Source organism: Anopheles bellator, chromosome 1, assembly GCF_943735745.2.
Source record: "Anopheles bellator chromosome 1, idAnoBellAS_SP24_06.2, whole genome shotgun sequence".
Taxonomy (NCBI): Eukaryota; Metazoa; Arthropoda; class Insecta; order Diptera; family Culicidae; genus Anopheles; species Anopheles bellator.
In genome coordinates, this window is record NC_071285.1 from 33,950,276 (window position 1) to 33,977,037 (window position 26,762).

A 26,762-nucleotide genomic window follows, 5' to 3' on the forward strand; every position below is an offset into this window, starting at 1 on the left:
CATGCGCCCTGCTCGGGGGAACCCGAGACGTAACTTCAACACCCCGAGAGGCCCGATCGAGGACCGGGATCCTAGGAAAACGCCGCGAGTGCAAGCGCTCTCGCCAATTTCCGATACTGAACAATGATTACTCACTTCTACTCTCCCAAATTCACTCTTATCGTGGTCACAATCTCACTACTTTCGCCCTGCACTACCTTTCTGTGCGCTGAGATTAGGTATCCTTTCTGGTAGTGGACTTCGTCTCCGCCGTCGCCGTCAGATTGTGTTTCGATGATTTTCTCTCCTGTTTTGTAGCCTTCTCTGATAATTATTCACCACGTTTCCCGTCGTCCTGGCAAAAACCTCTCATGTTGCCCTGAAATTCCAATATCTGCCTCATGACCAATCCGTTTCTTTCGAGGTGCTTCCCTTCTTCAAAGCATGTCTACATCGAACAACTTTCCAGTGATGACACTCAACACAAATTCCGGAAACTGGCCATCGTCGCGGAACTTCCCGTGCCTGCGGAACTGCACATCGGTCATCGGTGTAGCCACTACACTGAAGAACACGAGTCCCACAAGAATGGCATCGACTGTTTGGCCTGATGTTTTGGGACACAAAATTACCTTTCATTACCTTTCACCACAGCCAGAGTGTTAGACCATCTCGTCACCAACGAAAAACGCGTTCTTCGGACGACGGTTTTCCATCGGACGCTCTTCAGCACACTGCGATGACCGAGAACAGCTTCTAGTAGCCAGCCAGTGTCTCTCTGTCTATACTTGTAGTAGTAGTACTACTACTACTACTGTTGCTTTTGCTGTCGCTGATGGTGTCCCTCTGCTTTGCTCCACGAGTGCTGTTGCCAATTTGGCTGCCGCAAGTGGTGGTGAGAAAATGTCGCCCAACGACGATGAGGATTATTCGCACCCCCTTCGCCCTCACACTCCTTGTGACGACAACACCGGGCTGCGACCCGTTTTTCTGCTGAAACGCGCGTTCGTTTCCCATCGGTCGCGCTCTCCAAACACAACACGCCGCCACTGACGCCGAATGGAGAGAGGGTGACGCTTGCCGTTACAAGGGCTGCTTCCTGCCGTTTCCGGTCTAAAAATACGACCGTGACTCATCAGCAAGCCGTTGACTTTTTACGGATCTGTCCTATGATCTATTTGATATTGTATTTTAATTTTTTTAATGCACCAGACGATTTTTTATAATATATTTTATGTCCTCCAATAGCCATACAGATCGCAATATTTCTACCGAAAATGCGTCAACACATGAATCTTCGCTTTAACCGGACAGCAGCAGGGAATCAGAGGATTGTTTTTTTTGAGAAATGTGTAAAATTAGAACCACTCACGTGGAGGGTTGGCGGGTGGCGACGAGAAATATACTACTCTGCAGTCATTATTCGTTTGTCCCCCACACACGCCACCTGCATTGATTTCTTCAACCCGGACGCCTACGAAAAGTTTTGCCGTGAAGCGGTTCAACCACCCTCACAATTTCCGCTTCGAAAGCACTGCGGACCTCGGTTATCCCGAGCCTATGGCAGTCAAAGGTCACACCATTGTGGACGACCTAATGGAAGTCGGTAGCACCAACACCTGCGTTGGACGATGGATGGGAGGGTGAAAGTAATCCGTGGCAAAATTGACCCGCAGTTCCAGTACATTGTGGTGCTATGTATCTTGTGGCCTCGGTCACAAATCCAAATGAAATGTGTAAAGTCACAGAGTACAGCAAACTCCGCGGGAACCAATGTATCCTTTCGTGTCAAACCGGCGAGAACACGCTATTGGACCTCGAAGCACTACGAACGATACGATTTGTGGCCACGTGTTCGTGGTGCAATTGATGTGCATTGAGTAACGTTTTCGGAGAACGAATGCTTATCAACGATCAGTGTAATGCGAATAATTTTTCACTCACTTTTATAAAGATATTTTAACGAAACTGAGAGTGACATGTAAGTAAATAAAACAAATTTTGTTAACGGTCACTCTCTCTTTCATTTTATATATTTACAAGTAGTATATTTTATAACCTAGGCAAAACAGTACAACTTTATAGATATCTGGACCAATAACAATATGATCGTAAAATATTTTTAAACTCTTTATATTGTTCAATATTGATAGAAATGTGACGATTTTATACGATATGAGGAAGAAGAATCAGAGTCATAAAAATTTCGTAAGTCTCAAAATAATAAAACGTTAAACGCCTTATGCAGTACTGTGAACCCCTTCTACGTGAAGAGAAGTAATTGAAAATACAACGTCGGGGATACTTTTATTTTATATGAAACGATAGATTTTTCGATATAACTATAGAAATTAGATTCTTCTTTCGATACGACCGGATAATCTGGAACGACAGAAAAATCTGTTGTACAAGTACCCACTTTATCACACTCATACAATTTATTTCAGATCTTGATTTATTAACCATAATATCAACCGCAACATTTTAACGAGACTGCGCAAAATTATTTATCTCCTTTTAAGGAGGTTCCCTAAACCTTCTTAACTTACGACGATTGACCCTTTGAGGAATTTCTCATTCGGTACCAGGATCGCATCTTCCTTCATGGTGCCGCTGCTTCTGCAGCAGAGCTCTACAACCAGGTGCATGCCTTTGCTGAGCAGTCGTGAAATTACCACGATACCTGCGATAATCGACGATAGCCTCACGATAAACTGTGCAATACTGTCCCTATCCTGGCGTACGATCACCCGCAGCGCGGACATATCGTACTTGAAGTAAATGCCCGCGACGCGTTGCATTCCCTTATCAATATCTGAAGCAAAACAAAAGAGACGATAAAGAAGAGTGAAAAAATGTTATAACAGCACTGTGCACGATGTGGGGGTTTAGCACCTCGCCCGCTACATGCGTCATTTTGCGTGATGAAGAATAATGTGGAAAGAAATTGCTAAAACGGCCCGATCGATTCACGGCCCTTTTCACCTTGGTCTGAAAGTACCGCTCGCATGAACAGTATATCTCTACAAGCTATGCGATTGTGATTTACATTATCAGCTGAAATCGACGATTCGCTTTATCGGTAGAGTTCAACCGAAAAGGATTTAGTAGTTGTTTTGTGTGGTTCGTAGTGATATAAACTTTAGCTGCAACCGGCTAAACCCAACCAACCTGATTCTCCGATAACAGATTCTACTTCTTTTGTTGCAAGCCTCGGTTCAGATTAAAAGATAGATATGAAGAATTAGACTCTGTTCGATTCCGAATGAAACGTACCGCATATCGCAATGGCAAACGGGAAATTCTACCTTTTCACTCAGTCTTGTCGGTGCCGTCCATTAGTTCAATTATAAATTGCAGCCGTCACGTCCATTCGCATCACCGCCATTGTTGGTCTCGGTTACAACATGTCGGGGCTTGGTACACAACTGTCCTGCATTCTGAGTAGTGAGTGTTCATTCATGCATCCCTGTGATCTTCGTTACTTTCGGTATTACGCATTTGTAGGCGTGCTGCTGCTATTCTGCGGAGGAATGCATATAGGTTGGAGTATTATGCACTTCTATATGAGCGGCAACAGCTGGGCGGTAGGAATTTCGGTGGACGAGTACCGATTTGCGATTCTTTCGTTCTTCACTGGCTGTGGCTTCATAATACTCATCGTGGCGGCTACAAAACAATTTCTCCCGACGAGGATCTGGCTAGTGCTTTCAGCCTTCTTTTTCATAATTAACGGCACTTTCTTCACGGCCATGCCGACTTACTATGCCGCCACCGTAGCCACCCGTATTATCGCAGGTGTGTGACCAATTTAATTGTGAAATCGTTTCAAACATTATGACACTCGTTTTTGTATTTATTCCAAACAGGATTTGGTCACGGTATTTGCCATGTTGTGTCGATCATCTACGTTGGTGAGATTGCGTCGCGAAATTTACGCGGAAAACTTGTGGCCGTGCTAGTTTCCAGCATAATTGGTGGTATCGCGCTGTTTACGATTCTTTCCATGGTGACTACAAACCCAATTTTCTTCGCCGAGCCGAATATGCACGCGAACCGAGCGATCGGTATTGTAATCCTCTCGTTGAGCACCTTCGCTCTTGTTCCTGCGTGGTTCGTAGTTATCGAATCTCCTATCCACATCCTTACAACGTCGGGCAACGAATCGGAAGCTAGAAGTAACCTGATAAAGCTACGAGGCCTCAGCATGGAATCACCCTCGCTGATGGATGAGTTCGAAGACATGAAGACACTCGCATCGGAGAGTGAAAGCCTTTCACCGTTTTTCCTATCGCAGGGAAACTTTCCCCCTTTCCAGTTAACCTTGCTCATTAAGTTGGCAAACTTACTATTTTTCAACTATTCTATGAATACGGCCAAAATGTCGCTCATGTCTCTCATGTTCACTTTGACACTTTTCAGTTATAACTGGGCACCGTCTATACTGATGCTAAGCAAGTTTGCAGGGTCTATCCTCGCTATCTTTATCATTGACGTACTTCCGCGACGCTTCCAGTACGGCATATCGTCCACTTTTACCGGAACCTTCATGCTCGCGCTTGGCATTATTTTAGCCACTTACGATTCCGTTGAAACATGGATACCACCCTTTCTTTACATAACCGCGGAAGTGTTCAACACTTTTGGCATGCTCCCAGTCTCAGAAATTATGCTTTCCGAGGCGTTTCCACCAAAAAAACGAGCCCTGTCTGTGTCCTCGGTACTAATTTGCGAATATGTTGGCCACATGGTGGTGTACATCATATATTTCAACGTACCGAGCACAATTGAAAACACTTACATTAAAACCCTGGTATTTTCGGGCGTCATTCTTCTTAAGTGCATCATTGCTGTTCTGACGACGCCAGACACCCGAAACAAGTACCCTCGAGAAGCAGTTCATGCGTATATGCATAAGAAAAAATAAACGATTTTTCACAATGCTCACAAACGCAAAGGTTGTGTTTTTGTAATAAAATTTTAAAAAAACTGATAAATAGTGTACACCAAGGCCTGCAGTCAGCCACCCCTTCGAGCAAATTCTGCGATAACAGATAATACTTTTTCTTTTATAGCCAGTAATGATAATGATTAAGATTACAAGATATAAGCAATCGGCCAGATTACGAGTTAAATGTACCAAATATCGTTGAAGTAAACAATTCTTGTGCCCACGCTTAGTCGCATCAGTGCCGTTCAGAAGTTCAATTGCATATCGCATTAGTTACGTTACATCCCTTTTGTTCGCACCCCGTCATCATCGGTGTCGGTTACAACATGTCAGGGCTTGGTACACAACTGTACTGCATTCTGAGTAGTGAGTGTTCATTCATGCATCCCTGTGATCTTCGTTACTTTCGCTATTACGCATTTGTAGGCGTGCTGCTGCTATTCTGCGGAGGAATGCATATAGGTTGGAGTATTATGCACTTCTATATGAGCGGCAACAGCTGGGCGGTAGGAATTTCGGTGGACGAGTACCGATTTGCGATTCTTTCGTTCTTCACTGGCTGTGGCTTCATAATACTCATCGTGGGGGCTACAAAACAATTTCTCTCCACGAGAATCTGGCTAGTGCTTTCAGCCTTCTTTTTCATAATTAACGGCGCTTTCTTCACGGCCATGCCGACTGACTATGCCGCAACCGTAGCCACCCGTATTATCGCAGGTGTGTGACCAATTTAATTTTGAAATCGTTTAAAACATTGACACTCGTTTTTGTATTTATTCCAAACAGGATTTGGTCACGGTATTTGCCATGTTGTGTCGATCATCTACGTTGGTGAGATTGCGTCGCGAAATTTACGCGGAAAACTTGTGGCCATGCTGGTTTCTAGCATAATTGGTGGTATCACTCTGTTTACGATTATTTCTATGGTGACCACCAATCCTATTTTTACCACCGAACCGAACATGCACGCAAACCGAGCCGTCGGTATTGTCATCCTCGCGTTGAGCATCTTCGCTCTTTTTCCTACATGGTTCCTTGTGATCGAATCTCCTATCCACATCCTTACTACGTCGGGCAACGAATCAGAAGCTAGAAACAACCTAATCAAGCTGCGCGGTTTCAGCGAAGAACCACCCGCCCGGCATACAATCATAGTTGAAGAGTTTGAAGACATAAAAACACTCGCATCGGAGAGCGAAAGCCTTTCGCCCTTCGTTCTTACACAGGGTAATTTCCCTCCTTTACAACTGACAACAATTATTAAATTGGCAAGCTTACTGTTCTTCAACTATTCGATGAATTCGGCCAAGATGTCGCTCATGTCTCTCATGTTCACTTTGACACTTTTCAGTTATAACTGGGCACCGTCTATACTGATGCTAAGCAAGTTTGCAGGGTCTATCCTCGCTATCTTTATCATTGACGTACTTCCGCGACGCTTCCAGTACGGCATATCGTCCACTTTTACCGGAACCTTCATGCTCGCGCTTGGCATTATTTTAGCCACTTACGATTTCATTGAAACGTGGATACCACCATTTCTTTACATAACCGCGGAAGTGTTCAACACTTTTGGCATGCTCCCAGTCTCAGAAATTATGCTTTCCGAGGCGTTTCCACCAAAAAAACGAGCCTTATCGGTATCTGCTGTACTAATCAACGAATATGTTGGCCACATTGTGGCATACATCATATACTTCAACGTACCAAGAACTCTCGAAGCCATCTACATTGAACTCCTAATCTCTTCCGGCGTCATTCTTCTTAAGTGCATCATTGCTGTTCTGACGACGCCAGACACCCGAAACAAGTACCCTCGAGAAGCAGTACATGCGTACATGCGTAAGAAAAATTAATTTAATGTTATTGTAGCAAAATTTAAAAAAATGAGGATTACAAAACTTAAAATAAAAAATAAGTGCAAAATATGGTAAAATTCATTCGACGCCGGAGTTTACTGCACAGACCTGAAATACCGCGGTTCAGCCACATTGTGCACGAATTGATTCGAAAACAGCGATAAGCAAGATAAGCAGCGACATAGCTCGGTAGGGGAGATTGATAATAATCAGACGTTTAACTCAAACTCGGTGACTAACAACTGATAAGCGTACAAGAAGTCGTTTTATCTATGTTACGAGAGCATTACGTACAAAAGGGTTATTGTTTAGTGTTGTTGAGCAATTTGTTTTCTTACCAATCAGCTGAAAATTCTCTCGCACCGTGTACTGGTATGTTTTGGATTGGGAGTAAAACTTTTGAACATCCGTCGGCACAACTTCGATGAAATACTGCATCATCAGCTGACCTAAAGGGGACATTAAAAGGTTTATTGTATAACTTCTGTGTTGTCTTGCATAAATATTGTAATGCGTTTAATTATAGTGTGTTGTTTATTCTTGGTCCAACATACCATTGTCGAAGATTTTCTCGTCGCCCTCTAGAGGATGTATAATTCCAGCGGTGTGATCGCCGAAGCTAAACCGATTAATGCGATGCGAAAAATTGGTTGGTGTGTTTGCAAAAATGCTACTCAGATGAAAATGACCACTCGAAAAGTGAATCGTTTTGCCAACGGTAATGTGGAAGTTTCCGGCAACCTAAAATAAACCATTAATAATTTCACAACGATAGGAGTACCACCACATATCAGTAATTTCAATCCATTCCACGTAAAAGGCGGAGAACCGCCGATAACGACTATGAAACAAGGCTCTTGGAAAGTACACACTCTGAGAAGAACGGGACGGTGGCGCATTTGGAGCCACGCTACAAATGTATCTCGTAGCAATACAAGAAGTGCACTGGCTAGATAGTTTTTTTTCTTTTGTATTATACAGCCTTTGAGCTGTAATATTCGGCTCTTAACTGGCTAGATAGTGGTATCACGACCGCGACCACTTCCTCGGAACTGCGTTTGTCATGAGTCCGCGACAGCCAACATTGACTGTGATCACTACCTGTTTAACACACAGATCGATGTTTCTATCGGAATTTGGCTGGCGATGAAAAATTGATTTATTTCGAGAACCCCCAGCGCAAACACTTATGGGTACCACCTAGTGAGGACTTCTGCATCTTCTGCAAAGCCAAATCGTTTCGGTAGAAGGACGATGCTTCGTGAGATGTAGCAAGGACGGTATGGTTTACCATGAACTAATGGAACTTAAATTGGGAAACGTTATGACGCATGCCGTCTTCTCCAAACCTGGACCCCTCGAACCGTCACCCTTTGCTTCAAAGGGATCCCCACTTGGAGCGCATCACTTCTCCCGCAAACATGCCGCAGAACAGATCAACGAATGGTTATCAACCGGTGATTACTTCGAATAAAAGTATGTTTGAGCTCTCCTGTAAATTATGTTTTTAACATCGAAGAAATCGGACAATTTCAATCCACACGCCAGGTACAAGGAGACATTTTCACCATTGTTAGCGGATGTATGTCACGAATTTCTCAGGTCAACGTACCTTGTTTAACGTGAGATCACCGCTAATGCGGCACGCGTCGTGCGGCCTGGTTGGTATTATCGCACGTTCCGGCATACTATAAACCACGGCATGGTCCGATTTGTATAAGATCTCTGCTATTGAGTGGTACTCATTGCGAAGATACGAATTATGATGCTGCATATAGTCAAAGTGTACGCGCTGGCTTGGACAAAGCTCGAACCATGTGTCCTCCTCCTGCAGCATTCCGAACGAAAAAACATTTTGGTTCGTCGAATCTAGAATGTCTGCTCCTATCGCTGCCCCGTGAGACACATATTCTATTAGAATGAGTTTGCTTAGCAGTGAGCAGTTTACATACACTTGCATGGCATCGCCACCGTCAGATCAATATGCACCTTCAGTCTCGACTGCAAATCCGTATCCGGCAGGAAGGTGAAAATCAATCGAGAGTCCAAATAGTAAGATACCTCATGGTACACTAAAAAGATGATCACCAGTCTGCTTATGAGGGAAACTGTAAGATCGAAAAGATCGAAAGTTGTAGACAAACATATTTTACTTTTACACCGCGACGTGGTAAAGAAACTTACGCGTTCCTCCGACTCTAGTTGATTGTACGAATTCTTCTTTTACTTTGGGAAAGCCGTCGAGCCGGGATACAGCATCAAGTGCTTGTTTAAAACCTCTATACCGCAGCATAACTTTTAGGGGTGATAAAAAATTATCACTCGAACTAACTCCAACGTTTACCGGCGAGTAGGAAATGGAACACAGAATTGCTTCGCTGATTTGTAAACAAACCCTTTTAACTCAACTGTCACCTCTCCAAATAAAGGTTGCTACAAACAAAAACTGACTGACGCATTACTTGTAGAAACCTTGTATGTCAGATCGTGTCGCAGTGTTACCAACTGCGAAAAAGCATTTGTCAATCCTTCTTATTTCAGCTGTCGCCGGATAAAGCAATGGCTCCAGTGGTAAGTTAAAATAAATGTAAAAACTTCCATGTATTCTTCAGTAAACGATCAAAAGTTCGGGCGAAACGTATTTCTTTCAATTGGCTTGTTCATTATATTTAACACTTTGGATCGTGCGTTGCGTTGATAATAGAAAAAATCGAGGATTTAGGGCGTCACGAACATGCACGTGTCATTGTGTACAACAGCTCAGAGCTTTCGTGTCTGTCGCGATGCAGGCTCATAGGTTACCTTTTACATGATTGGAATGGCAATATTCTAACGTTTGCTTGCTTTCTGTTTCAGGAGAAAGCTGTCGCTGCCGTCAAAACCAAGCCTGGTCAAAAGGGCAACAATGTCTCCCATGTGAAGGGTGGCAAGAAAGTCCTGCGCGGGAAGGATGCCTCCAAAAAGAAGCGTGAGCATCTGCGGTTCGGCATTGACTGTACCAACATTGCCGAAGACAACATTATGGATGTGGCAGACTTCGTAAGTGTTGAGGAGGAAATACCTTTTTCCTTACATCCGACTCCTCTTCTCTCGCAATCGCCGTTCAACGTGATCTTCAATCTTCGCAGGAAAAGTATCTGAAGGAACGCTTCAAGGTAAATGGTAAGACCGGCAACCTCGGCAACAACGTTACCTTTGAGCGCCAGAAGATGAAGGTGTATGTCAATGCCGACGTTCACTTCTCCAAACGTTATCTGAAATACTTGACCAGGAAGTATTTGAAGAAGAACAGTCTTCGTGATTGGATCCGCGTTGTGTCGAACGACAAGGATCTGTACGAGCTGCGCTACTTCCGAATCAGCTCCAACGATGATGATGAGGAAGAAAACGAGTAAGACAGGAATGAATTACTATGGTGATGAAAATGTTGGAAATTTGTCCATGGGCGTTGTGAAAACCAATACAAAAAAGTGTAAAACCGTGCAATAACCATCGGTTTTTACGAAACGATCCTTGCGTACCGTGTATTAAGTGAAAACTGATTCCGAAAGATACATTCTACCTTTTATTATTTATTGTTTTGAAATCAATTTCATTACTTAAATTACTTTCATTAATTACTACATTAATTAATTTCATTTGTATGTAGCATTGCTTAGGCTTCGTTGGGCATAATTGCATGTGATTCTGATGATTCAATATTTGCGGTTAGTCCACCACAGCACCTAGCACCTCTGGCTGTTACATATTGACGTAATTGATTCGTTATAAGATTGGTGTATTTGCCATTTGCACAATTTTGCTAATTCCAAAACGTGAATGCGCAACGGCCACGATTATGCTATTAACGATTAACGATTATTACATCTGCAGAATGGGAAGAGTACACTCAGTACATTTTAGATAGCTGTCTTCCGCATAAATCATGTTTATTAGATTATTTCTTTTTTCTAGTTTCTCCCGAGAAGGTATCTAGCTGTCCGACTTTTTCATGGGCATATTTCACACACATTCAGACACATTCGAACTTCAATATTTCATTTTTTGTTTTAAACAAAAAAAAAACAAGTATGCACGTGTCGTTTTTTCATTCGCTAGTTCACCAGTTCCCTGAACTCTACTACTCATTGTGGTATTTAAATAACATATTCTTTTCCCTTTTTTGTTTCTACTGTAACTGCTACTCGTAAGTTGTAAAACAATATTTCGTTATAATTTAATAGCACTCTACAGCTCGATCCAGGCTTCTTCAATATAACAACCTATAACAGAAGTACGCTGAAGAATAATCATCTCATTTCACACGATAATGCATTGTTCAATAAAGCCTAAAGTGTAGCCTTCTGTAGATCTTTCGATAGATCGAATTGTAGTAGCACGATCAAGTATGACGTTGCAGCGCTAAATATCTGTAATGATTGCAAAAGTGCACAACAAACTAAATTAGATCAACACACGCAGTATTGCCGTGCAACAAGTTATTTAACGGTCCTACCGAGAAAATGAACGTAAAGTCCAGCTTGAACAGCCCACTGCCGTCGAAAAGCGAAACTCTTTTACGGTGCAACAACTGCAGTGCGATGGCTTTCGCTCGTTCAAAAAGCGGCTGATCATCGATAAAGAAGTTTGATTTGTACTGCAGAAGTTTATGCAACAATGTTGCTGATTTGAAAAGCTATGTTGTGGATCGTGGAGAAATTGATTAACAAATAAGACCTGATTACCTTTTACTTACTTCGGTATGTGTGGAAGCGCATACAATTAGCATATAGTAGATAAGCAAACACCCAGGAATCCATTCAAAGCCATAACGCGCCGCTTGTACAATCAGATCCGTCATGTTTATGTTCCAGAAGAGTAACTGTAATAAGCATGATATAGTTTAAACCGAATAACTGCCATGAGGATCTCAAGTTTTGTTCAATTTCATGGGATTTCTACATCATTCACACGATGTTTTACCTTGGTTTCGATAAAGAACGCAAATAGCATATTTACGAATGCTACTGAAACGATCGCTATCACCTGTAGCGAATATGCTGCATTGATGTATTCCGCCAGCTTGGCCACGTTCTCATGAATGATAAACATTTCTGTAAGCTGTTCGCTAGTGATATGTTCATGATTAGAAACCGGCGTCCTTTGATTTACAAAAGTAACCTTTTCGAAGATGTCCTTTTCGGCTGGTTGCTGGCCACCGGCGTTTTGCTTCTGCAGGCTTTCTATAAAAGCATCAAGCATCCTTTGCATAACAAAGAACATTTTACTTCTATTGCAACTCCCATAATACTCCGCCTTTTCGTGATGTGCTGCCCTTTAGTTTAAACAACCCGTTCTTACCAGTTTAGTTTGGTCAATATGCTTTGTGTCGACTTCACTAATGTAGTAAACTGCAGAATCGTTACATGAAACAGCCAAAGCGGATAAACGAGTGACACGAACGTGAAATAGTTGGCAGAGCTGAAGGAAAAAAAATAATCATTCATCGCAAAGAGGATCACAGATCATCATCATCAGCCATACTTGTACTGCGCATAACATTCGCAAAGCGACACAACGAATAACATAACCACTGACACTGGAACCAGCAGCGACCGTTTGGATGGTACAACCATTTTCCGGAATTGGTAAAAACGATCGTTGATTTTCCCCGTGTTTTCGTGGATTGCCGCTTGATAGAAGTACCTCATGCGATCAGTACGGAAAAGAAATATAACACAAACCACCGTGGCCAGAACACCGGAATATACGTGAGTCATTTTTCCTACAATCGAAATAGAAATACGTTTAGTTCAAATATTGTTGGTTTTATCGAGATAACTCATGTACCAAACTTGAAGATGCTAGGACTCTTAATTGTTCGATCTGGGAGAAAAATCGTTTCCACCGACTTGAAGAACCCAACCAAATAGGCTCCGAGTAGAAGAATGCTGTACAGTAAACGTAGTGGAGACAGACTGGGACCTTTTTCATTCCCCTCTTTGCGATAAGAGTCGTAAAGTTGCTGTCCGAAAATCTGGAAACAAAAAATAAGTCAACAACAATGTTACGTGCGCCGAACCATTTTGAATAAGTTCCACTATTTGGTAACTATGGTCATTTGAAGTTACATTTGAATTAAATTTATTCCTTTGAACATACCTGGCCAACGTTAGTGGCAAAACCGTTCGATTTGTCCATCCTGGAAACGGAATAAATCTAGAAGGAACAGCATAGTGCACTCTAGCTTATATTGCTGACGATATCAAAATGTGCTTATGAAATATTAATTCAACGTGAACCCATTACCTAATTGAGTGATAAATATTTATTTGCCATGTCGTGGCGTCCGTAAATCATCCGTCTGCGCTGTAACGATTCATTGGTTTCTATGTGAAAGACGTCTGTTCGAAACCTGACAGTGCATCAACGTGAGTGCAAAACTTTAAAACATCGTTTAATACGGCTATATCCGTTCCAACATTCCATGTATTTTGTGTGAAAACATACTCGTTTGAAGTGTAGAATCATCCATAGAGAATGTTTTACTTGCCTACAAGGCAGAAAATGGATTTTCGGTCACAATGATACACAATGAAATCATCGATGTTAGCAGTTAGCTATAAACACAACCCCGTTTGTTCCTCTAACATTAACCAAAAAGTAGAAAACAGTGCAGTTCGTGAAGAATAGAAACAACACAAATCAAGTTTGTGGCGACCGTTCCCACAAAACTACAAACGCTGAATGGGTAAATCAATGAGCCTTGAGCCTATAATGGTCAAGTACCGTTCAAGCGTGTCCAGCATGCACCCGCTCATGTTTCGCATACGACACTTGAAATCTTCCGCGAAAACCCCGAGAACTCTCGAGTGTTGGACTCGACAAATACCGTTAAGCGTCTGTTCGCGTGCCACCGGTTGGTGGGAAACGTGTTTTTCCTACGGAAGAGAGAAAAAAGCATCTCGCGAATGGGAGCTGCTGTTGCATTTACGACCGGCCGCCGTAGACGGTGCGTGCCGTGTGCCGTTCTTGTATGACCAAAGTCCCATGGCAGTCCGAATAATTCCCAATAATTTGTGGAGAAAGCTCCCCCGGATGTGCCACTATCGTTCTGGTGTCACCCTTGGAGTAAAATGGGATAAAACACCAACAGCCAACACTCTACAAAATCACGGCGCACAATCGGGCGCAGGCGAAATGATCGCAAGATCGTTTCTAGAGCACCGACTTTCTCGCTGGCCACGAGTAGAAAGTAAAGTCTCTCGGCCGGGAGAAGATTCCGTTCGAGCACCTGTCCAGTGTCCAGCTCTGGGTTGAGTGGCGAAAAGAACGTGCTCATTGGGGAGGCTTATTGGTACCCAAATGGGTCCAGCGGGGATAAGAAATGGAAGAAATGTATGCTCTCGAGCATACGGTGCTTCGCATACACGCGTAGATTATGCCGTGCACTCTACGGGAGAATTCCCGCGGGACGGTTTGTGATGAGGTATGCGTGAGTGAGTAATGCCAGCATGAATATTTGGTGAGCTCCATTGGCGGGGCAACGTTTCAAGTTCAAGTTCAGTAGCGTTTTGAGAGGAGATCGAGACGGGGCGCTGATTAAGTTGCTCCTGTTATTATAAGTGAAAATTGTGTGACCGAGGAATCGATCCGTTAAGAAGTTTAAAAGTTAAAACAGCACGCAAATAATCCGAAGTACGAAAAACGTCTGTAAAGTTTTATAAAACAATGTTCATTGCACATTTTCAATTAACAAAACAGCGATTTAAAGCGGGTTGTCCGTGATTGGTACCGAAAGCCTTTCCTATACCATGCCCAGGGAGAAACCCCAAATCTCATTTTCGGTTCCTGTTTGTTCCATATTTTGGATCTGTCAACTTCATTTAACATTCAGATGGTCATAACGGGACGTGAAGAACGAGCCGGTCAGAAAGTGTGCCAAAGAAATCGCCGTTTGCGTCACGGAACTGCATCGATTGGATTGAGGCGATCGTTCGTTGGCACCGAGCATGGTCCAGAATCATTTCCGTTTTCTCGTTTCGCTGAACACAGTGGTTTCTTGTGCCTTGGAGAATTCTACGATCGCTTTACGTGTAACGGTTTGAAGTACGCTTCGTGTTTATTTAAACCATCCAGTTACCATGGGCAATTACAATATTTTACCGTTAGCGCTAATTTTATAATCATTTTAAGCGGTTCGTCAGTTCGAAGGCGGAAAGACTGTAACGTTACCTGTACTAAACCCAAATCCGATGATATCTTCTAACTGCTTGCGTGTTTCGAAGCAAGAAAAATTTATCCCTTGAATAGTGAATGTCTACTGAGCCGAGAAGAAAGCCATTCGTTGCAGAATATAAAATTTATAGTATACCGCGTGAATCTCGGCGCTCACTTGTGTTTCTTTCCGTCTTATTCTTAGCTCCCTGATAAGTGTTTACACTGCCAATATCGTTTTCCCTGCTGATTCAAAATGGGAGGATTCCGGTACACCTTGTTTGCCATACTGTTGCTGGCCTCGTTAATCCACGGTGCAAAGCGTAAAGTGGCTTGTAAAAACTGCTTGAAAAATAAGTAAGTAAATTAGATATGCTTCTATTGGCGTGCACGTTGAACATTTCTCCTAAACTTCATTGTTCAATTTAATCAAAGGGCTTCCCACCATAACGGTAACCGATTGATAGCGAGTCCGATAAACTTATTAAACCCTGATCGGTACGAGTTCTTCACGTTGGACGACAAAGGGAAAGTTGTAAAGCGCATCATGACCTTTAATGAAATCCAGAGCATCGTTGCTGGAAGTGACGTCAGTGAACTCAAGCTGTTCACCAACGGTAACAATAACGAACGCATTGTGTCTAGTGTCGTTTCCAATGTGCGCAACGTGCTAAACAACGAGCTTAATCTCATGAATGGGCACGAAGGTGCTGACTTTGTTACAACGGAGCTTTCCATTTCGGATGTGATTAGCGTACAGCGTGAGCCTATTACGAGCTCAACGGCTAGTTCATCGGATCAAATGAACGGGGGACCGTCGGAAAGACCTACAACGGAATTACCGACGACAACACAAACGGAACAACTGTCCGAGAGGCCTGTACAAAGTATACTACAGCAATCAGAGTTAATTACATTGCTGAAGAGCACCGTAAAACATGAGGTACTAAACACAACTGACCGAACGACGGAGATTACCACGAAACCAACAACGACGTCCAGTTCAACAGAACGGACAACAAGGTCAACGACTGCCCAACCGCCAGCAAGCACCACCGAAAGAGCGACGACAGTGCGTACCACTCAACGCGCAACCGAGGGATCACCACCGAAGTCAACGATAGTAGTTTCTTCATCCCGACCTGCCCTGAAAACAACGGAACAGACAACTGAACATTCCTCAACCAGACCGATGACCGAAAAACCGGAGACAACTAGAACAACGACACGACAAACTGAACGACCAACGGAAAAGTTCGCTACACAACACGTGAAATCAACAGTGGCCACCACAAACATGCGACCAACCGAAATAGAGGTGGCTAAATTAACAGAACAACCAATGCTCCTTCCGGTGGAGTCTTCCACTCAGCCAACTCACGAAAGGTCGACGGAAAACTATATTGAACAATTGGTTACTGAATCCTCTGAAAAGTCTGTTGAGGAATCCATTTATCCAATAGAAGCTTCAGTGGAAATTTCATCCGAAGAATCAACGGAGTTTACTATTACAAAAGCTCCGCAAATTTCATCCCAATTTTCCACTAAAATAGAAAATGAAAGCGATTCGGACTATTCTACCGAAAGCAGTAGTAGTAGCATAACGACTGCATCGTTGATATCAGGTTTTTTGGCAAGTACCAGTCTGCACCCTCTCAAAAAACCGGTCAGTGCTGACGGGCCGTCGATGCCAGAAACAACTGAGTCCGATAACATTGCCGGAACGCTCAAGGATTTGATTTCAACCAGTACTAATTTTGAAGAGGATTCTTCCGAAACATTCAAAACACCAACGGAATCGGACACATTGCTAACTGACGCGATTGCTCAATACATCACCAACATTCAGAGAGAGCCAGTCGTTACCACCGTGTTTGAGGAAGTGAGCGATGATAACGTAGAAAGCTCGATAACGACAGTGGCAGTACACCCCGAAGAAACAACGCTAGGAATGACCGCTTCTTACGAAGCACTACCAACTACTATAGTGCTGGAAGGAGAAAATGATGCACATTTGGAAGACTCGACCGAAGCTAGTAGTGAGGAGTCGGAAAGTACCCAATCCTCTACTTGGGAACTGCCTGAAGTTGAGGTCACGACAGTAGAAAATTTGAAATCCAAACCATCACAAATGGATATCGTACCATCCGATGCACAGCAGGCCCTCCATAAGATCATCGAATCCTTGCAGTTTCCAGATGATGGGGCCGACAGCAAGGAAGCAAACATGAAATTCGCCCACAGCACTATGATTCCCGAGATGGATGTTGGACCGCTGACCTATGATACCGATGCGCAAAACTCGATTAACGCCATCATTCAGTCTTTGGGGCAAGGATCCCTTTTCTCTGACGAAAATTCGATCATGTCCGTCACTACCGATGAAACTACGAGGTTCACTACGGTGACAGAGACTACACCAAATACTACACCATCAACAACAACAACTACAACAACCACAACAACCGCATCAACTACAACATCGTCAGAAAAAACGACCACGCCAAGACCGTCCTCTACAGCACATACGACATTTTCAGTTCCGGTTTCCAAAACGGCTTCTGCTACAGAATCTTCTGAAACAGATTTATCCAGCAATATCAATTACAACACAAACATAATGGACACGATTGAAAAGTTTCTCAGTAAGTTTGCAGGTCTACCCAACCCTGAAACATATTCGGTGAATATGACGAAGATGGATGTTTTGAGCGACTTTCCTTCCGAGATAAATATGACTGATTACGTCGATCGTACAGCAACAGTGGCGTCGGTTCTGAAATTTCCTCACACAAAACCTGTTCAACTAGACCGGCCATTGACTAATCGGAACAACGTACAATCGGAACCGGAGGATCCAGAACTCTTGGAGGACACACCTGTGGAATCAATGTTGAACGAGACGGTAGCTTCGTTTATGAAACTTGGCGAAATGCTCTCGATGGGCAGCATTATCAACACTTCCCCCGAGCCGACACAGGTGCAGGTGGAGTTGAAGACCGTCGTAGACGAAGAGGAAACGGAGCTGTTGCGGTTTCTTTCGATCTGTGGAAACTTGGGTACCAACATGTACCGTGATTTGACGGATACATCGTTGTTACATAGTCGCAGTCTGGTGTATTCCCCTTTCGCGACTATTACTACCTTATCGATGCTTTTCCTCGGAACACGCGGCACAACGGCGGAAAGCATAAATGGAGTCATTGGACTGGATGAAATGACTTCCTTTAATCCGCATCTGTTCTTTAAATCGATCGCCGATGACTTGCAGCCTCGTTACCGTCGCAAAGCCGTTCCAACCTTCGAAGGGTCCTCTTTTTCTCGCACGCTGTTGAGCGATAGGACACAAGGCGGACTGCAACGATTTTTCAAAGCACGTGTTCAGGAAATCTATTCTGCCGTTGCGGAGCCGATAGATTTTCAGCAAAAGGACGAAATACTGCGGCATATGAGTGGAGATTTTCCTAGAGAGTACGTTGATACCCTGAAACAGTTGCGGGCACCGTTGATATCGATAAGCAGAAATCGTTATCGGGTAAGTGCCCTTCTTCTTCGGCCATTTTTCGAAAAATGTTATTTTAACTGTATTCCCATCCTTCGCATTTCGTTCTACAGCACGAATGCAATAGTGCAACGTTGTACGGTGTGATGAATTTTCAGCGAAGTTCGGCAGAAGCCATCTCGACCACCGCCTTGCCCAGCGTAACATTCCGATCGGGATTCTCGACTGGTTTCTCGAAATCCCTGAACGCGACGATTGTATCTTTACCAGGTTCAACCAGTAATATTTCAGTATTTTTCCTGAAACCTGCAGAAATTTCCGGCCATTCTCAGGGTGGACTCGAAGCTCTGGAAGCTCATGTTCACTCGCAGAGCATTTCCAACGTCCTAAAGTTGTTCCCAGATGAAACCGTGCGCACTGCTTATGCCGAGGTGCAGTTGCCGCATTTCACGCAGACCAGCATGTACAATATGAGTCGCAGTATTCGGCAGCTAGGACTGGAGAATTTGTTCCAATCGAATACGGCCAACTTCAACGGACTTCAAGATTCGACGATTTCGAACATGTACCTGTCAGAAACTATCCAAACCGATGCATTTGCCTTATGTGGCAGGGACGAACTAGTGACTAAATCTTCGATTGCGTTCCACAGTTTCTCAACTAACTTACCGAAACATGCTTCTGTAGCTGCAATTGGAAATTCCACAGCAAAACGGACCTCACGGAAGAACCGGTCAGTCGCCGACGTTGGGCGGGCTAACGACAGAATGTTAGTATTTGATACACCCTTTTTATACTTAGTGAGACACAATCCAACAGGTTTGTTCCTGTACGTAGGGCGATTCCTGGGATAACAGCAATATGTTGTTGGCAATAAAGTTCAAAATCTCTTCCTATCAATTGTTTTTAATATCCTCCAAACAATGCCAACAATGCCGACGTAAGGTATCTCGTTCGCAAAGATCTTATAAACATCGAAATAATGAAACGACACTTCTCAGTATTTGTTTTTAAAATGGACCACAAGCTGAAGTTTCTAGACTCTGTGTGGTATAACAGTGGAACTGTACTGTCCGAAACCTCCAACCGGCGAATAGTTAGGCACTATGGGGAAAGCTGGTCGTAAACCTACTTCAAAAATTGAGGGTTTTTGTTATATTTTCCTAAAATAGTTTTTAGCCTGTGCCATGTCATGTATGTATGGTAGTGATTTCATTATTTTCTCGTTAGAAAGCGTTTGTCACACCGAAAAAAAATCAGTTAAAAAGTTTGTGTGGTTTTAAATAACGGATTTTAACAATAATAAATCGTCATCATCTAATACGACGATCAATAATGATAACACAATACGAACGCATGACACATTAAATGTTGAATTTAATCAAAACACATGCATGCAACCGCTGAAAAAAGTATGTAGATTTTTCCTGAAGCAAAATATGTCCTCCTATTGTATACAAATTCCCCACTGTGCTAGACAGCTGGCAGTGCGTAAAACGCATGCGCTAAAGGGTTTTATTATCGCAAGGAACCGTCGGAGAATGACGTTTGTCGCGAAGTATACACAAAACGAAAAAACCGTCGCGTACTACCAATTTTCATCGACAGCAAAGAGTGCATCTAAAGGAAAAAGGTACGTAGCATTGGTTTTACGGGATTTGCACTCGTCTCGAACTGTGGCACACGCCTTTGACAAACGCCTCGTGCATGTATCCAGTGGAGGTGAAGATGAACACGAACGAAAAGAGCATACACGAGATGCTGAAAAACACTCCGTCCATGAACGACAGCACCGAAACGGTGCACACGGGTTCCGAGCAGCAAACCAAGCAAACTATAAAGCACTCGACCACCCTGACCCTGAGAAACGTAAGCAACCATCACAGTCTTTCGTCTCCGACGTCCGTTAGCCTTGAAGATGAATCGGCGTACATCAAGAACGGTTCCTCGAAGCTCGACACGTTCCGCAACTGGAGCATCACCACATACAAGTGCACCAAACAGATCATGCTGGAGAAACTGGGTAAATCAACGCGTACCGTCGATCTAGAGCTAGAAGCCCAAATCGATCAGTTGAAGGAGACACAGAAAAAGTATCTAAGCATACTGCGTCTGTCACGTGCGTTCACGTCGCACTTTTACAACTGCATGCAAACGCAGAGCCTGCTGGCGGAAACGTTCTCCGACTTGGCACAGAAAAGCCCAGAGCTGCAGGAAGAGTTCCTGCGCAATGCGGAAACGCAGCGCATTCTCACGAAGAACGGTGAGCTGCTGCTGAACGCACTGAACTTCTTCATTTCGTCCATCAATACACTTTGCAATAAGACGATCGAGGACACATTGCTGACTATTCGACAATATGAACTGGCCCGGGTCGAGTATGACGCTTACCGGGTGGACTTGGAGCAGCAGCGAACTAGCGGAGGCAATGAGCAGCAGCAGCAGCAAAAGTACTCCAACGACGAAGTGCAGAAGAAATACGAAAAGTGCAAGGAACAGTATGAGAAACTGCGGTCAGACATCGTGGTTAAAATGCAGTTTCTCGAGGAGAACAGGGTATGGATCAAGCGGTTGTAGCTTTTCAAGACATCAGTTTTATTCCGATTTCTTAATTTTTTTGTACTGTCAACGTTTTTCTATAGATTAAGGTTATGCACAAACAGTTGCTACTCTTCCACAACGCCATCGCCGCATATTTTGCTGGGAATGCGAATGGCCTCGAGAAGACGTTACAGCAATTTAACATAAGTGTGAGTATGCCGTGGTGTGCCGCGTATGCAGCGGCAGCCGTGGATTCCTTTATCTCAGACAAAGTTTCTTCTGCGTTTCGTTATAGCTCAAGAGTCCCAATTCCGTGACAAGCTCCTGGCTGGAACAGTAATAGTCGCACGTTCAAATCGCTGCGTTTGATGCGCATACTAACTTCATTGTCATTAAAAGTATTCCGCTGAATGTATTTTTTCGTTGGTCAAAAGTCGGAGTCATACTCAAATGGGTAATTGAATGTAGCAAAGGACCGCATCGACGCGGGCGTTTGCGGAGATTAGCATTGCCAACTGGAAAGTGTCAGTGTGAATGAAAAACCGGAAGATTTCCTAATTTACGAGATTCAAACGTTAGTTTAAAATAATGTATGTCACTCCACTTCTAGGTTAACGTAATTGAATAATTATTTATTTCGTTTTCTTCAACGCAATGCACCTAAGGGATGTGTAACACACTGTAACACAACATGTGTAACGAACTAACACACTGCACGATTCCGTCGCCGTTACTGTTAAGAAATGTTTAGAAGTTGAATTCCTCCATCTTATTGCTTTTGCTTGACAAATTTGAGTAACGCTTGATATTTACAGTGAGATTTTCTGTAGCCTAGTCATTTATTTGTTTTTAGTATGATGGTCTTTCGTTTTGTGGTACAATAATTATTTGTAACCGACCTTGCACCTATAAGGCAGTGAGTCAAACGACGGGGGGTTTTGCGAGCAATAGAGATCTGCAGGTATAATTGCGGATCAGCTTACAATGCCGGCATGAGCAAGTTCGTCGAATGCGAATGAATGAACTAATTTTGTTGCAGGTTCAGGGTAATAATTGAGCAAACCATAAAAAATCTTTCGGAATCGCACAACACCGAATAAAACACCAGTCGTAGAAATCGCTACATTCACACCAAACACGCGTTACACTCGTCGAAGATACATAAAACGTCACAAATGGTGCAAGGTAAGAAATAGCAGGGACTCAGTACCAGGGATAGTTATTATGGGAATCGCGAAGCTGCAAAAAATGGTGATTGTATGGATTGAATAGTAAAGATGAATATTGGGCATTAAAGCCATGGGGAAAATACTTTTTATTTTTCGTATATTCCAATGTATCGTTTGTATGTATCCAATGTAACTAGCTTCTCGAAATGTAATAAATAAAAATGGGACAATGGATCTCCAACTCAAAGGAGGCGAAGTTTGTTTTTGTTAAAAACCATTCCATTCAATTTATAGCCACAAAACGATTCAAATTGTCATCAAATGTTCGTAGGAATATTTGTTTTCTCAGAGAGAATACGAAATTTGCTTAAAGCAAGTTTAAGCTTTATTAAAGATGTTCAATAAAAACAATTGAGCAGAAAAGAAAAACAAAACAAACTTAGCATTTGCAGCTTCTGTATTTTCAAATACACAAGAAACTGAAAAAGAATTTCATAATTTCAAAATTAACAATGCACTTTGACTACGGTTTTCTGATGGATTGGAACGATTGCTACAAAAACACATGCCTCGAGAATTTCATTCCATTACCTGTGAACGAAATCCAATCACATTATTTCCTGTTAGAAGATGTTGTTTTAGTGCAGCAGGAAACACGGCTAGAACTTTAAAACGTTCTCCCATTTTGGCTGGATTTGTCAACGCTTCATAACCGGCAATTAACGACTTTTTCCATTCCTGGGAAGTGCTTGACTGCAATAAATCCTACAACGATGGTCAATACGATAGTATTTGCGTTTAAATTTGTCCATGTTTCTTTAGGTTTTTTTATTCACTCTTAATCTTACCTCTAACCGCTTGGAACCTTGCATTGCCGAAAGAAATGTTCCTTGTCCTACCGGTCCCAGAGTGAAAGCTTTATCATCCTGCTCTAAAAAGTATTTGAGGAAGCCAAAATCAACGTCCACCGTTAAATCTGCATCGCCTGGATTTACGAGAGGATCGTGTAGCTTGTGGGATTTGAAAGACTAGAAAAATTAAACAAAATTAAAATGGTACACAGACCATACAAAAAGTTGACTTTACCCTGAATGTATCCGATTTGTTTCCATGGTGACCGTAGTCTACGATAAGACCAAAGCCACCACTATCGGCGAAACGGTTCGCTATGTTCTGGGCTATTTGCTCCATTTCGAACGACACCTCGACCCGACTGCGATCTTGCAATAGGTGCGCTTTATCGTGGAATCGTTTTCCAAAAACAACGGAATATGGTGTCCTTTTGGTAGATTGTATAAACCTGAAACTCGGCACAGTTGCATCTGGATTGATGTCGATCAAAACCTCTTTCCACCCCGGACCACCATCATCATTAACTTCTTTGCAGAATACATGCGCCGGCAGCGCATCGAAGAATTCATTCGCAATCACGATGGAAAATCCTCTTGGCAATTCTACGATATCTGGGTACCAGAAAATGTTAACGCCATTTCCGGTTGTTCCACGTTGAACATATGATTCACTCTGTCCGGATCGTTCAACCTGACCGTTGCACAATCGTTCACCTTGAACCCGTTGCAAGTGGGGGCTCAGCTCTACTAGATGCACGCTGATGCGCTCCGTCGAAAAACCGAAACGCTCGTAAACTCGCAGCATGTCGAGCATAAGAGTTCCTTTACCAGGACCAAGTTCGACTAGTTGAATCTGCCCATCATAGTTGAACTTTTGCAGCTCATTTATGCACCATACAGCGATCAGCTATTGGTATAGCAAGGGTTGCGTGAGAATTATTGAATTATTGTTCTTCCATTGCTCAAACGTACCTCACCAAAAATTTGCCCGATTTCAGGGGCGGTAATAAAGTCTCCTTCATCACCGAACACGTTATCTTTTGTGGTGTAATACCCTGTATGAGGGTTTAATAGGACCTCTTTCATGTAAGAAGCTACAGTAATCGGACCCGTAGCCCATATACGTGCATGGAGCGTCTCCGTTAGGGATCTCTGGTTGGAACCATCACATTTTGCGTCTGGAGGGCCGCGACGAAGGTTCCTCAATTCCGTTATGGCCCGCCTGTTGACAGCCTTATAGCACAACCATCGGGATGGGCCGTTTCCTTTGCTGAAAGTAGATTCCGATCTCAAATTTTTCAGCAGCAGTGTTGCACTCCTCCGAATCGAATACATTTTATGCCGTTTGAAAGCTGCGGAAGATGTTTTTGTTGTGACATTTGTTTTGCCATAGGCCAAGGTTTGTAGAAGCAACACGGCTTGAAGAGTAGCCATTTGTAACATTTAAAATACAAAATTTAACCGTTTCGGATAGAAAAATTTCTGAAGGCTTTTGTACGAGACATATAAACTGTTCTTTGATTAATTAAATTTTATTTCTAAACTCGAACTTTCAAATAGAATGGTTTGAAAAACACAGAATACACAAACTCCATAACGCTTATCAACGAAACACCGAAAAACAGTCCTCCAATACCTCCTATAGAAACTGAAAAAATATAATAAATGCAACCTTTGTTGATTTATGTTCACATATATACGATAAAATACCTTACCTACGAAATCTAGTTGATTCCGTACAACACGCCGTTGATAACGGAAAATAGGAGTGTTTAGTACTTCTAAAATAACCTTTCCTGGTTCACTGGAACTCTTTGTGGTCTCATACGTCTCACTACGATATAAACAAACTATAAATGAATTCTTTTGCAAACATTAAATAGAGCCTTCACAAATGACTAACCCTATCAGTTTGATTTCCAACGACTCACAAGCTTGCATGCAGAAGGAGTCTTCGTGATCGATATGGGAGTATTTGGTGAGCTGTTTTACGTTTGCTGTAAGCCATGGGAAGCACTCATTAACATATTTAGTCCCCTTAAGACATTCATGGATAAATATCCCAGCATCTCACCTTTTATAATGCATAAAAGCCCTTGAAAATCACAATAAAATCTTTCATCTGAAAAGAAAACTCTTTTAGAAGTTAACAATGTTTCCAGAATGCACAGAACATTTCATTTCATACACTCCTTCGGTGCAGTCGGTATGGTACAGTTACACATTTGTAGTTCAAGTTGAATCCTGTTGTAAAGAAAGCATTGCGAAAAACTGTAAGGCATCGATGGTGTAAGCATTTCTTCGGGGAATCTACACTTCCGCTTTTCAATTGGTTCGCTTTTTACTTCTGGCAGGTTGTACGTTTCCGTGACCTGAGCATGTGTAAATTTGAAACAACAATGCACTTAAAGGAATACACATACGGGAACTCTGGGACACTTACCTGGAGCATAAACTGAGAAACAATACCTGATTTTCTGAGCGTGTAAAAAGATTCAACGAAATTCGGATAATCCTCCGGGCTATGAATATACATCTGTAGCAAAACAACTTTACAATTAGTTATGTCTTCCGCAACGATGGCATAATTTTTTTTACCATATAATTGATGCTATCGTGATTTTTGTAGCTAAATTCTAAGCTTCTCTTCCTGGTCCAAAAGTTAAACTTCAACGGTAATGTTTCGAAATTAAAGCCACTGCAAAAAACACTTTATCTTTTAAAAAATGGTCATACATGTTTTCCAAAGAAACAATATTCAGTAGCTCTTATTATTATGCTCCCTCAATCGTGTACACAGAGGGAATGTAAGACCGAGTACTGTACTCACTGATTGTAGATACTGTTTGTGGTAAAACAGCTTCCCATTTCGGTGAGAGAAAACTTGAACAGTTGATCACAATCGTACGCCTTCCCTTTGTATTTAACACTAATAAATACTTCCTTGCAATCTGTTGGAAAAAACTATCGAACAAGTTGACGGTCAAAACAAAAGAAAGACCACGACCGAAGCAGAACATTATACAAACCGCATTCCTCATAACTTCCAAATTTAAATTGCACGTACTATTGAATCCATCACAAACTATGTTATTATCTTCGTCAATGTTGGCATTCGGACTGATGAATAGGTACGTCTGAGCCACTTTTGTCCATAAGTATGCTGCACTGCAAAAAGCAACAACGTTTTTCGGTGTACCTCTTCGAGAATACGGCTCGAAGAAATGGCCCAAATAAAACTACGTACTTTTTGGAGGGTGTAAAATTGCTACTCATCCAATGTTGCTTCAAAAAGTTTGTCAACTGATTCGTTCGTCCCTTGCCGTAACAAATAGAAATTGCCGGAAAAGTACTGTTCCAGTGAAGATAGGATGTATCGGGATTTACACTGACCGTTTCCTCGTACGTGTCGATCGTGAACAATAGAATGAATGTCATCGATGCAAACGATCCCAAAAGCACCGTGACCCAAAAGCATCTGTAAAGTGAAATTACTTTTTACATGCTCGTCGTGCATCATTGTTGGAAATTTAAACGGTTGCGCGAGGAATCAAGATGGCTTTATTAATCGTTGAGAGTTTGAACGCGACTGACGTTCGTAGATAGATGTAAAAAGTAGATGCAAACGAACGCGAACACAGCTACAGGAGGTAATGCTGCCGACTAGTAGGATTGCCGAAACAACTACATTTGTGGAACGCAATTTTCAACAAC

General features: G+C 42.6%; 9 protein-coding genes across 11 annotated transcripts in view; 4 read left to right on the plus strand and 5 right to left on the minus strand.

The window, feature by feature from the left end:
* The window catches only part of LOC131206079 (dipeptidyl peptidase 4), an 11,037-nt gene extending 10,351 nt beyond the window's left edge, over positions 1-686 (minus strand). The window contains exon 1 of the mRNA XM_058198470.1: positions 622-686. The gene's annotated coding sequence lies outside the window, so the exon portion shown is untranslated. The remainder of the gene's footprint in view (positions 1-621) is intronic.
* Positions 687-2,459: 1,773 nt separating this feature from the next.
* Positions 2,460-9,140, minus strand: LOC131216079 (endoplasmic reticulum-Golgi intermediate compartment protein 2). Its single transcript, XM_058210481.1, has 6 exons — positions 8,974-9,140; positions 8,742-8,897; positions 8,402-8,679; positions 7,344-7,530; positions 7,128-7,238; positions 2,460-2,794 (listed from the first exon to the last, which is right to left on the minus strand). The coding sequence occupies exons 1-6, from the start codon at positions 9,080-9,082 to the stop codon at positions 2,520-2,522; spliced, it is 1,116 nt and encodes a 371-aa protein (XP_058066464.1). The 5' UTR covers positions 9,083-9,140; the 3' UTR covers positions 2,460-2,519.
* Positions 3,387-4,906, plus strand: LOC131216078 (solute carrier family 2, facilitated glucose transporter member 7-like). The gene is made up of 3 exons (XM_058210480.1): positions 3,387-3,426; positions 3,487-3,777; positions 3,849-4,906. Exons 1-3 carry the CDS (start codon positions 3,387-3,389, stop codon positions 4,904-4,906), a joined length of 1,389 nt encoding a protein of 462 aa, XP_058066463.1.
* A 161-nt stretch (positions 9,141-9,301) lies between the features above and the next one.
* Positions 9,302-10,305, plus strand: LOC131207877 (large ribosomal subunit protein eL22). Its single transcript, XM_058200513.1, has 3 exons — positions 9,302-9,360; positions 9,646-9,828; positions 9,918-10,305. The coding sequence occupies exons 1-3, from the start codon at positions 9,349-9,351 to the stop codon at positions 10,182-10,184; spliced, it is 462 nt and encodes a 153-aa protein (XP_058056496.1). The 5' UTR covers positions 9,302-9,348; the 3' UTR covers positions 10,185-10,305.
* A 401-nt stretch (positions 10,306-10,706) lies between these two features.
* LOC131216670 (gustatory and pheromone receptor 33a-like) lies at positions 10,707-13,071 on the minus strand. Its single transcript, XM_058211223.1, has 8 exons — positions 12,931-13,071; positions 12,619-12,805; positions 12,313-12,553; positions 12,130-12,249; positions 11,752-12,031; positions 11,525-11,650; positions 11,285-11,464; positions 10,707-11,198 (listed from the first exon to the last, which is right to left on the minus strand). The coding sequence occupies exons 1-8, from the start codon at positions 12,967-12,969 to the stop codon at positions 11,118-11,120; spliced, it is 1,254 nt and encodes a 417-aa protein (XP_058067206.1). The 5' UTR covers positions 12,970-13,071; the 3' UTR covers positions 10,707-11,117.
* Positions 13,072-15,241: 2,170 nt separating this feature from the next.
* On the plus strand, positions 15,242-19,341 carry LOC131215468 (serine-rich adhesin for platelets-like). Its single transcript, XM_058209858.1, has 3 exons — positions 15,242-15,342; positions 15,421-18,520; positions 18,601-19,341. Exons 1-3 carry the CDS (start codon positions 15,242-15,244, stop codon positions 19,339-19,341), a joined length of 3,942 nt encoding a protein of 1,313 aa, XP_058065841.1.
* Positions 19,342-20,036: 695 nt separating this feature from the next.
* LOC131211183 (arfaptin-2) lies at positions 20,037-22,448 on the plus strand. 3 transcript variants are annotated; one of them, XM_058204567.1, is made up of 4 exons: positions 20,058-20,120; positions 20,205-21,043; positions 21,130-21,237; positions 21,302-22,448. In XM_058204567.1, the coding sequence occupies exons 2-4, from the start codon at positions 20,216-20,218 to the stop codon at positions 21,395-21,397; spliced, it is 1,032 nt and encodes a 343-aa protein (XP_058060550.1). In that variant the 5' UTR covers positions 20,058-20,120; positions 20,205-20,215; the 3' UTR covers positions 21,398-22,448. The 3 variants fall into 3 exon arrangements, with proteins under 3 accessions (XP_058060542.1, XP_058060560.1, XP_058060550.1); XM_058204559.1 differs by having other exon boundaries at positions 20,037-21,043; XM_058204577.1 differs by having other exon boundaries at positions 20,037-21,043; positions 21,324-22,448.
* Positions 22,449-22,636: 188 nt separating this feature from the next.
* Positions 22,637-24,373, minus strand: LOC131215021 (protein arginine methyltransferase NDUFAF7 homolog, mitochondrial). Its single transcript, XM_058209395.1, has 4 exons — positions 24,021-24,373; positions 23,284-23,955; positions 23,046-23,225; positions 22,637-22,962 (listed from the first exon to the last, which is right to left on the minus strand). Exons 1-4 carry the CDS (start codon positions 24,132-24,134, stop codon positions 22,777-22,779), a joined length of 1,152 nt encoding a protein of 383 aa, XP_058065378.1. The 5' UTR covers positions 24,135-24,373; the 3' UTR covers positions 22,637-22,776.
* Positions 24,374-24,586: 213 nt separating this feature from the next.
* Positions 24,587-26,486, minus strand: LOC131215469 (uncharacterized). The gene is made up of 10 exons (XM_058209859.1): positions 26,296-26,486; positions 26,078-26,216; positions 25,879-26,012; positions 25,647-25,746; positions 25,492-25,584; positions 25,237-25,420; positions 25,123-25,170; positions 24,952-25,045; positions 24,764-24,882; positions 24,587-24,696 (listed from the first exon to the last, which is right to left on the minus strand). Exons 1-10 carry the CDS (start codon positions 26,484-26,486, stop codon positions 24,587-24,589), a joined length of 1,212 nt encoding a protein of 403 aa, XP_058065842.1.
* Positions 26,487-26,762: the final 276 nt, after the last annotated feature.